The sequence below is a fragment of the Brachycentrus maculatus genome, unplaced genomic scaffold, assembly GCF_059751285.1.
Source record: "Brachycentrus maculatus isolate JH-2025_06_01 unplaced genomic scaffold, ASM5975128v1 h1tg000115l, whole genome shotgun sequence".
NCBI lineage: Eukaryota > Metazoa > Arthropoda > Insecta > Trichoptera > Brachycentridae > Brachycentrus > Brachycentrus maculatus.
In genome coordinates, this window is record NW_028280868.1 from 2,013,350 (window position 1) to 2,025,446 (window position 12,097).

General features: G+C 32.8%; 1 protein-coding gene across 1 annotated transcript; it reads right to left on the reverse strand.

Annotated features, from left to right (window-relative positions):
• Positions 1–6,651: 6,651 nt before the first annotated feature.
• LOC148309940 (splicing factor YJU2) lies at positions 6,652–10,731 on the reverse strand. The gene is made up of 5 exons (XM_088259241.1): positions 10,568–10,731; positions 10,248–10,460; positions 9,956–10,130; positions 8,787–8,964; positions 6,652–7,264 (listed from the first exon to the last, which is right to left on the reverse strand). Exons 1-5 carry the CDS (start codon positions 10,589–10,591, stop codon positions 6,793–6,795), a joined length of 1,062 nt encoding a protein of 353 aa, XP_088115367.1. The 5' UTR covers positions 10,592–10,731; the 3' UTR covers positions 6,652–6,792.
• Positions 10,732–12,097: the final 1,366 nt, after the last annotated feature.

Here is a 12,097-nt window from a genome sequence, read left to right on the forward strand (position 1 = left end):
CGGGTAAATATTGTATAAGTCTTGTAAGTTCAAAATATGCCTTTTTTGCTGGGATATAGTACATTTTCTGGGCATTCTGAAAACATGCACAACTCAAAATGGACGATTTTTGATTTATGACGTTCTTGAAAGGAGTGAGCGATTTGTGATTTTTCCATTTTATAGCTTGAAAATGGAAATAACTTTTTGAAATACCTTTGTTGTCTATCTTATTAATTTTGTTTCTATTAGTATTGAAGAAGAAGCTATTTGCTTTGAAGTCGGTTGACATTATAATTAAGCCATTATAAAATAGCGATTTTAAATAAAGCTGTTTTAAAAATTATATTTAATATGCTTATATGAATAAGTTACAACCAGTCAATGACAAAACATAAGCCCTGTAACTCAGACTTCTAAATTCCTATGATAATAAACTTCATTATTCATTTTGAGAGTACAATAAAGTCTTGAAACAAATATCTCCAAACTGGAGGTAAATACAATATTTATGGACAAATACTTGGACACACTCGAAATATTGTGCGTTTTGACTGTCTGCAATGTCCTGCGCGTCAAAGTGGTTCTGCTAAACATACTCGCTCTACCATGGCCGACCTAATCTCCTCATTAAAATGTTTACCAAAACATGGTACTGGAACTTATCTTTGTCTAGATCTTCCATCTCGTTGTTATGTCGTCTAAGGTCTGGGCACTGCTCACTGCCTGTGCATCTCTATAAGATAAAGTGCGTTACATCACCATATTGCAAATGGGGACAAGATATAGGGGATGCAAACCATACGTTCTTTCAGTGTCCGCTGACAACAGAGAAGGAGAACTTTCTAAATAGCTTAACACGGGCAGGAATCCAACTCCCCACCCTTCTTTCTGAACCTAATTCTAGAATTGCGGGCATAACTTCTAAAATGATAAAGCTAAACACATTTAAACTATGAAATTTTGTACTAATTGTTATTATTATTTTCTATTATTTTTTTGTTTGTAAATAAAAATAATACTTGATACTGGCAGAAACATCTTTTTACTGGGTGACTGCCAAATAAATAATTAAAAAAAAGACAGGACATTAGTAAAACATTAGCGCTCTTTAGACAATATCTTGTAAAGATAGTGCCATATAAATTAGTATTATTTCGAGTAGAATCTTCTTCCTCATGTGTACTTCCAGATCCCCTTGATGTTGATGATGACTTGGGAGAAACCTTGTCTGTCCTGGGCAGCACCAAACAGCTCCTCCACACTTTATCCCGTTCCACTCTCGGATGTTCCGAAGCCAGCAAAGCTGCCTTCTTTCAACCCCTCTACCACCCTCAATCTTCCTTTTTATGACCAGTTGTAGGATGGCATACTTTCGACTAGAATAAATATATTTTTATTTTTCTTTACGAGTGAAATTATTTGGGATTCCCACTTCTTCATCTATTAATACTTTGAGATTGATCATCATTTTTAACAATGATAAAAAACATCTCAGCTGAAATATCTATTTTATAATTCCCAATAAAAAAGATCTTCAAGGATTAAATCCAATATTTGTGTAAAAAAGGTTTGAAGTAAGTTCCTAGCAAAAATTTACTTTTCCGTATTCTAGGTGGGAGTAAGAGTCATGTAAGGGTCTCTCTAAGGTGTCATTACAAACTTTGTAGATCTATTGTGGCAAGTTCTCATGGAATCCCCATTTTTATTTATTTAATTCTACATATAAAAATATACACATCTTCTCCATGAGCCCTCTGTCCTCCACTACTGAATATAGGCCTCTTCCCGGTCTTTTCATTTCTCCCGTTCAGTTGCTGTTTGCAGCCAGTTTCCAACCCCCACAGTGACTATGTCGTCGGACCATCTCTTTTGGGGTCTTCCGACACCTCTTTTGTTCTCCCAAGGTCTCTATCGTAAAATTTTTGGGGTCCATCTTGCACACATGGGGGACATATTGCAAGACAGAACCACACAAGATGGACCCCAAAATATACACATGGGTACTACATTTTTCGCAATCTAGGGTATTGCATACGTGTGATAACTTGAATACTTTCATTCCAGTGAATAATGTGGCTTTCGTATATCAGTCACCATATGTCAGTGGTCCCCACATTAGAAACATTTAAGCCCATGTTGGTCGGCAGATAGGTTGCGGGATGGAAATATGTAGTGCCCGCCTCCCTAGTGTAATGGTCAGCATGCTTGACTACCGTTCTGGAGGTCCCGAATTCGAATCCCAGGGGAGTTTAAATAAATATTTGTGATTTTTTTCACTCTACTAATTATTCAAAATTACCCTGGACTGGTACCTGAAGCGGAAGGCTGATCACCTTTCCTTCATGTGTTTGATCGAGATAATACTACGTTTATATGATGCAGTGCCCTATGCATCATTGGGGTACGAATAAGAGTTTGAAGATATAATTAAAGATACAAGTATAATAATAAATAATTACATTTTACTCGCACTTTACCCTAGTCCATAATACAATTCTGATGGTTAAAAATTATTGTTTATTAGAAGTGCACAAATTCCACAAGCTATTGCGAGCACGGTTATCAATCACGTACCTTTACTAAGATACCAAGAGTTTTTGGGTAGATATTTCACTCATAAATTACATTAAACTTAAGTAACTTTAAACATAAAGAGTAAACCCACTCACAAGTAGGAATAGGCTAAAAAACGTATGAAATTGGAGCCTAAAAAGTGTCATGATAAGCGCTGTTACATAAGTCATAGCTAGATTTCATTCACTTGGATGTTCGGTAAATGAATTAAAAAAAAGGAAAAATCATTTTCGCGATTGGAGAGAACTTTCATCACAAATCTTATTGACAGTCTACAACCACAAAAAGTCGAGAGGTCTTACCTTTTTGACAGCCCAAAATCAGTAAAACAGTGAACAGGTAACTAAGGGAACGGGTCAGCGTAAGCGAGAGAGATTCTCTCAAATTGGGATCCAGTCACTCAATTAATGCATATGAACGGATCTGGTGGTTAACAAGCTAGTACGAGTAGGAGAATCCATGTACCCATCACTACTGTTCTCCTTTTTGTCTCCTTAAGTAGGTACCTTATATTCCTCCTCTTTTTACTTTCCAATATAGCGGTAATGTCCTTCACCCAGTCACGTCATCTCCATCCCATCAAGCATATATCCATTAATCTGGAGCACAAGACTGATTTCTGCTTTCACAAAATAATTGAGTTGACAATGATCAATTTGATGCAGTGCCCTATGCACCACTTGGTTGCAGTCAGGGATCAAAAAAAGAAGAACTATTATTTAAAAGTAGTACATTTTCCTATCATATTATATTTTTGCATTTCAATTAAGATGAAGTGTCCCTTAGAGGCAAAATAAAAAGTTCACCGATACGTGGAATGCTGGGTGTAACAGACATCAATAGTGAGGTAGAGGAAAAGCAATTGAGATGGTATATGCAGATAGAACGCAGAGAACCTGATCATATTGTGAACCAGGCAATCACCGTGGATCTTCCTCAAATGACATCTAGAGAAAGACCAAATAATTCATGGACGTTTTCTAGTCAAGTTTTTTTTTTTTAATTTTTTCATATCAAAGATATGCAAAGCGTCAATCGCTAAAGATGTGTATGGAAACTCACTTCCCACCACAAGTGGTTTTTAGATTGTTGTAAAGTATCATACTATTTATATTGAACGATAAAAAAAATACTCATAGTGTATTAAAATGATGTAATACTGCCCTTGTAATATACACACAGAGATATTAAACATCTTTTACATACTCAGAATAAATCATTGAATGAATAAAAAAGGAGTTTCAAGGAGCCTGTTTATTTCATCATTACTAGAAGTTACCGGATCTGGTAGTATTGCGTTTATATATTTTTGAATGAATATGAAATACTTATTGTAAGAATGAAATATTTGAGTCGTCAAGAGATGTTTGATAATGAGATCTTTAAAACTCAAGGTTGTTATAAACTACAGGAGGTCTTAGAATGTATACTACAGGGTGTTTTCACTTGGGAGGAACATTTAACATACTTTCCTTATGAAATGTTTTTCGAAGATATCTAAGATATATAAGATACCTGTATACATATAAAAAAAACAATAATTTTATTTTGCAAAATTAATATATTTATTTGTTTATGGAAAAACAGCACTAACAAATTTTACCACTCTATCATTTCCCTTGTGTAATTCCATTTGAAAACTTCATTATCAGAATCTTTAGTTCAACTATAGACCTAAAGATGGAATGGTTATTCTGAAATCGATAGTTGTAGAGTTTTTAAGTAGTATTACTCAAAACATAAGCCTGATTACCACATATGGGAAAGAGAGTAGAGCAGACACAGCGAAAGCCAAATCTCTTCCACGAATTTTAGGAATGAGGACATTGAGGTGCATAACTGGAAACACATTAAGAGACCGAATAAGGAACATAGAAATTCGAAAAATGTGTAGTACGGAGGACATATCGCTCACTCATTTCAAGAACGTCATTAATCAAAAAACTTCATTTTAGTTTAAAAATTAATACAATGTATTAAAAATAAATATCAATCCACTAATTGAACTTTTTACTGTGCAACAGATCTTTTAAGGTAAAACCTGAAGGTCTTTTCTCTAATTTTCTTTAATTATTTTATTAAAAAAAATAATTAAACAATACCTGTTCTTCAAAATGCAAAAACAACACTTTCTACCCTGTAGCGGGTAAATATTATGTTAAAAATATGCCGCTTTTGCTGGGATATAGTAAATTTTCTGGGCATTCCGAAAACATGACCAACTGAAATTGACAATTTTTGATTTATGACGTTCTTGAAAGGAGTGAGCGATATGTATTGTAGTCAGATGGGGAAGACAGTGAAGGTGGTTCTGGAATGCCCATGTCAATAGAATGCAAGAAAATAGCCTGGTCTAAATTGCTCTTCAAGAGAACCCAGACGGAAGAATACCACCTGGAAGACCTCCAAAACAATGGCGTGACAGCTGGCAGTCCACATCAGAGGAGACACAAAGTAAACAATGAATTATAGGGAGTGTTATATTACCATACCACAAAATTATTTAAATCAAAAAATATGGTTGGGCATGCTGGTGATATTTTACGTAGTCATTGTTACTAAATATGTTCATTCATATTCCATTGCAAGTATTATCGTGTCATTATTATAGAGATGGCAATGTTTTAGGCCACTCCAGCCACTGCTCTACGCTTGTAACGAATTGAATATTTTAAGTCTTATGTATGCAGCTGTACGCCAATGAATTGTGATTTAAGTTCACATAGAGAAGTGAACGATATATAAAAACATGTCACAATAATGGATACAGGACCATGAAGTTAACATGACACTGTAGCGTGAGTGGTATATTCGCTTCACCAGACATACTGCATTGGGATGGGCTAATACATAGAGCGGTAGGAATCCGAGAGGTGGATGAAGAGCTCCAAGCTCTTTAAAAAACTGCTTCTAATACCTAGCTTTTGTGTCCAGCTTGCTACAGTTTTAAAATATGTAGAATAAATAACACCTAATCACATTGCTCAAAAGAGTATCAATTATAAAAATCTATTAAACATCACAGTTTTTAACAAAAATATGAATTAGAAACCAGTATGCACAGAATATATACTTAAATCGTTTGTGAAATATTAAAAGTTATGCTATGATGGAAAAAATATATGAGCAAAACAATATTTTTTGGCTAGATATGTTCCTATAGATAAAACATAATTAACAGAAGTTGCTTGCAAAATCCAATACATTCATTAGAAATATTAGGAGTAATAATAAAACAAAATAAATATGGTGTTATCTGCATATATTTCTTTGTTAAAAAGTTAACATAACACTGCACATGTACATTTTTACAAGATTATATTAGATTTATGTTTTGTACTGACGTTTCTTAGTGGAACTGCATTTTGTATAATAAAATAACAACTATTTCTACAATAATTTCTACAATATTTCTAAAATAACAAGTGTTGTTGTTACCGACATCGACGCCGACTGGGGGAGGCTAGACAAAAATTATTTTTGATTATTTAACTAATTCATGCATTTGCAATTAAATGTCATGTCGATAAGAGATAACTGACAATTTTTTTAATATTTCAGAGAACACAGGACTTCTCCATACTAATGTGCAGTAGGAGTTGTTAAGCAAGAGTTCCAGATTCACACATATATTATTAAAATTTACAAAAAAAAAACATTTCTAAAATAAAATTATATAAAATCATACTGAAAACCTTTACTTTAACTTATATGTATTTATTATTATAATACATTGCTTAAATTCACTCAATTTAAATGAATTTTTGTCAGAAAAAATATATAAAATCATGTTTTTCAACCTCTGCCTTGTTGTGTATATGGGCATATAATTTTGTCTAGCCTCCCACCAGTCTGACGATGTTGGTAACAACGAAAACCGGTCACTGGTTAAATAAAATATATGTTTTGAATATTGAAAGCATTAACTTAGTGGATCATATTGATATATTATTTCGAGAAATAAAAATACTTTATGTTCTGATCCATTCACATTTTTATTAACCAACTAGTTTCGGCAACAACCTGTTGCCCTCTTCAGGGTTACATTTATTACTGTACGTACTGTACTGTTGTGATAAATGTAACCCTGAAGAGGGCAACAGGTTGTTGCCGAAACTAGTTGGTTAATAAGAATGTGAGTGGATCAGAACACAAAGTATTTTTATTTCTCGAAATAATAAATAAAATATATGCTGAAAAAAGTATTTACTTGTTATTTTACTACATAAAATTAGATCAATTACTGTCTTCATTACTCTCGCTACCGGAATAACTTGCAAGTAATGACAGTCCAGATGTCACAGTCTGTACTTTTGATGTTTCTGCATTTGATTCTTTCGCTACAGCAGCATTTTCAGTATTATTGGTAATATTAGCTGAACTTGATAGTCCATTTGCGACAGCTGCCGTGGGTTTCTTGTTCACTTTTACCAAACCTGCCAGTCCGCCTTTCCGGGATATCACACCGACGCTTTTGTTCCACGCTTCTGGTTTGTTAGTCTTTGGTATTGATTGAGCATTGGAAGAAGGAATACTAGAGGTAGTGGTAACAGAAGACTGTGATTTTTTAGTCGAATCTGAACATGAAGAGTCATCCACTTTTTGCTTTTTGTTAGTAAAAGTATTACTTTCAAGGACATCTTCGATAATTTCCTCAGTTACGATCCGCTTATTTGGTAAAAGTTGTTTGTTTTCAAACTTGATTGACCTGAAAAAAAAAGGAAAACATTTTAATGTCATATTTTAAACACTGGTCTACTGACATCTCAAGACTCAGTTATTAGTCCTTTTTTGTACCTTTAAACCTCTATACTAAAATGGATAGTGGTCTCATTATTGGTGATACTCAAATTCATTTTTTATAGTTTGTCAGGAAGAAAGATGGACTCGTTGATTCTATTCATAAATGAATTGAGAGAATAGGAAAATGAATGGCTGAAAATTGACTGATTTTGAACTTGTCCAAAACAGAATAACTTTGGATGGCCACATCCCATAACATAATTTAATTGATAATACAATACTATTCAATCTGAGGAGAACTCTTCACCAGTTGTGTTGTTAGATTCTGATCTCTCTCTTGAGATTCAAATCAGTAAAACAAAACAAATGTGTTTTACCAGCAAATTAAAAGCATTCGCAAGAATTTATTAGTTGATACTTCCTGTCAATTGTAAATGCATTTATAGTATTTAGAGCAGATTATTGTACAGTATGAACAGTAAATATAAGGGTCTACCAAATATTGACTTGCAAGATCATATTCATTATTTTTCTCTTGATTAAACCATAGATGTATTGTATATTACAGTTGAACTGAGGCACACTTATGCTAGGATTTTTTTTAAATGGGGCTCTATAAATAATCCATGATTGTTATCATCAATATAATAATAATTGACGCATTGATTACGGCAAAGTTTGTCAAAGAAAAATAATTTGACATGGGCGATATTAGATGGCATCGAAAGAACGATAACTTTTAGCCATACTTTAAAACCAGTAAAGTATTGATTATATTTTTGTATCATAATAACACCTTTCTGCTATATAGCAAAGCCATGGTGGAAGAATTAAAATGTGTTTTTTTTTGTTGTAGTATATGAAATAAAATGTTGCTGAAATGCACGAAAATGTGCAAACCATAAAAACATAAGATTTCTAAAATGTAAAATATGTGCCACAATATGTTAAAACAAATAAAACTTCTAATTACATGTTGCCTTGAGATGAATTTCAGTTAACATTTAAAATTCAGCAAGATTGCACCGGTAGTAATAATTGCATTCTGTCCAGGACTTTCTGAATGTGAATACTTGAAACTGTCATACCGAAAATTTTACTTTATCTAGTGAAATAAACAAACATCACATCCAAATAATGTCTTGGTGAAAGTAATAGCAGGAAGAGATAAAAATACTCTTCTTTGTCAAAAAATATATTATAGAACGGGTCTACTTGAACTTTGATGTGTTATTTGAGCCCAGTACAAAAAAGATTTAAATCCGTATTTGGTCTACAATAATGAACGTATCGACATGATTAATTGTTTCCCTGACAGGTGACATTTATTGTCACGATACTTCGATCTATACCACGATCTACGTTCTACGGTACATCGAGAGAATTCACAAAATAGTAATTGAAACAAATTTAGAATGATAGATGTGAAATGTGTGCCAGGAAGAAAAATAAAATAATTTGGATGGCCATTATGGCGAGGCACATACTTTACAAACTCTTCATCTTCTTTTTCCTCACGTGTCCTTCGATCTTCTGCTGATTCCCCGGCGTACTGCAGTAGCATAGTATCGTAGTCGATTGCAGCCTGTCTACGATTAAGATCCTTTAATTCTTCTAAAGATTCCAAAAGTTCTATTTCGTTCCGCGACTGCTCTGTCCTGTTTTCTGCAATCATTTTCATGGTATGAATTATAACACAAGTCTTTAAAAGTCTGCCCGTATAATGAAGTTAACTATTAATAAGAAGATCGAAGGTAGAAGACAGATCTCCTGGCTCAGGAATATACGAGATTGGACGGGGATCAGGACCATCGAGGCGCTGTTTAGAGCTGCCTCTTGGGCAGCACAATTACTCTCAAGTGATAGTCGACGTCAGGAGGACTTGACAGGACACGCACAGAATAGATGCGGTGATCCGGTTAATTAATTCAATGAAAAAGTGGAAATAGCTCACTCCTTTCAATAACGTCATTTATCAAAAAACTTGATTTTTCAGGAGATTATTTACTTTTCAAGTTTAAGAATATAATTAAGTGTATTAAAAATAAATATCAAGCCACTTATTGAACTTTTTATTGTGCAACAGATATTTTTAGGTACAACCTGAATGTTTTTTCTCCATTTGAAAAATATTTAAAATATAAAAAAAAAATTAAAATACACCTTTTCTTCAAATTGCAAAAACAACAATTCCTGCCCTGTAGCGGGTAAATATTAAGTTAAAATTATGCCGCTTTCGCTGGAATATAGTACATTTTCTGGGCATTCCGAAAACATCTACACAACTGAAAATCAACGATTTTTGATTTATGACGTTGTTGAAAAGAGTGACCGAAATGTGCTAATTATTTTTATTTGGTTTGGGTAGAGGTGCAAATAATTCAATGATAAATCACTAAAAGATGCTTCATTCTTAGATTGTGGTATTGTTTACCAAATGCGAATCGAAATAGCCTGAAGTAAATAGAAATACCATTCCAGTAAATAGATACTTGCAAATGTTGCTTAAGGAAGAAAACCAAAGCAATTTAAATTAGGAGATTATAACCACATCTGGTAAATTCAATTTTCAACTATACACCCTTTTACAAAAATTTAAATGCAGTAAATAAATCATTAAAAAAAAGGCGAATGAAAATAATTTTATTTAATTTACCTAGAAGTTTCATGGGATTATTGGCCTCTTCTTCTTTTAATTCGTCCTCTTCTCTTTTAGCTTGTTCCTCTGCTAACTTCAGGGCCATAAAATTTCTGGTTGCTCCTGCTTCAATTTCATAATCTGTATTTTTAGGATCCGTCTTGAATGATATTTCTTGAAGGCAACGTGTACACTGCAATCCGTAAAAACAACAAAGTTTACGTGTTTAACACATTGACAAGTACTGGGCACAAAAATAAATAATGGTGGTAAAATATTTAATCAACTTCATTAAAAAGCGAATGCATACTTTGATGTAAAATCTGTATATTCTGATTCCTAGATAGTCCTGGTTTTCGACATCTTCTTTTCTAGCGTTGAACTTCTTCCCTTTATAAATGTATTCACCACACGTTACACATCTCATGTTGAAGGGGGCCATCAATCGTACTGTATATTGTCTATTTCTAGACAATTTCATACGAGGTATTTTCGATGGATCGAAATCAGGTGGATAGTATTTCTAAAAAATAAAACATTAAACAATGAGTTTTACACTTTTCCAATTATTACCATGTCTTAATGAGCACACTATTTGAAATAGAAGTTTTATATGAAATTGTAACTCACGTTTAAAACTTTGCGTTCAGACATCTTGCTTCAAAAGAAAGTTTGCTAAAAAATAAACAGAAATCAAATATTAACCAACAGACCAGAGCAACCAAAATCAAAGATTACTGTCAAAATGGAAATGGCGTAAACGTTGTAAATTGACAGATGCTGTTTTTATCTATGGCGAACCAAGCAAACGGCTAGAATAAAATGGAGTCGTAACTCCAAGACAATTTCTTTTTGCTCGAATATAAATGTGCCCACGGGAACTTTATGTGGGAATTTCCTAGTTCCTACTTTTTAAAAGACATTTGTTTTGTGAATGAGAAAAATATTTTATCATTTTTAAGTAACGGTATTTTTGGTAAACCTTGTTTACCAAGTTTGCAAAGCTACGCTTTTGTGAATAAAATACAAATTTTACACAGGCCTTGAGTTTTTTCTAGGTATTTACATATTAAGGTAGGTAATGATAAAATATAAAAAAAAATTAAAAATCTTTAAGTAATGTGATCAAAACAATTTTTTCAATAGAAATTTTATTTCACAAAGTAAGAAATGAAATATATTCGGGGATGGAAGATTATCTATATAATTTTTTTTCATTATCATTTAATTGATTTTTAATGTTTTTTTTTTAAATAATATGCGGTACGTCTGTAAATTGCGGACAGTGCCGAGCACAAAACGTTTTGATTTGTTGCAGATACTGTAATATTATGCAAAAATATATTCTACATAGTTAGGTATTTACATGAGAGGAAGTAATTCAATATTGCCTGTAAGAGATTTTAGTGTCTTTGAGCTCTTTGTGAGAATATTAGGTAGGTAGGTACGTGAGATGGTTATTGCTCTCTTTAGCACTTAAGAATTTTAGATTAGGTTGATCTTTATTTAGCTTCAGAGCACTACAGAGAATCAGGGTTGTCGCTTTGTAAAAAAACGAATTTATATTTGTATATTTACTTCGTTCTATTAACTATTCACCACTCTACTTAATTTACTACTACTCTCTAAGTTTTTAAAGAAATGGTTTAAATATATAAATTTACAATATTGAAGACACAAACATAAAATAAGATAAATTTATATAGGTGCACGGTTTTTCGGGATGTGATTATGTACATATATTAGGATTCTCGTGTAGTAGCATTTATGTATTTATTCGCAATATTTTGTTGAGTCTGGTTTTGTTGGTCGTAATAATAGATATGATATCATTGAAAATGTTGTTTCTTATGCGTTTTAAAATATGTGCAATAATTCGTAAAAAATGTAATCAGCATTTATGCCGCTAAATTGGGAAAAACTGACAAATTTCATCCGTAGATGTTGATTTTTCAATTTTTTTAGGGAAAAAGGAAGGAGATAGTATTTTTGCTTATAAGTTTTCACTAAAAAATTACATGACATACAATTGTGTGGTAACTTTAGTCACAAAGAGTAAACCTAATCACAACTCAAAAAGGTGGAACCTAAGTAGGAGCGTGATAAGTGGTGTTGCATAAGCCATAGCAATATTTTAGAGTCACTTGGACGTCGGGTAAA

Bases quoted from the DNA above. Each gene is read 5' to 3' on its own strand.
- LOC148309940 (XM_088259241.1), bottom strand. From the start codon at position 10,591: ATGTCTGAACGCAAAGTTTTAAAC. The intron at 10,461-10,567 runs GTGAGTTACAAT...TTTATTTTTTAG, and splicing joins CTGAACGCAAAGTTTTAAAC to AAATACTATCCACCTGATTT. The intron at 10,131-10,247 runs GTATGCATTCGC...TACGGATTGCAG, and splicing joins TATACAGATTTTACATCAAA to TGTACACGTTGCCTTCAAGA.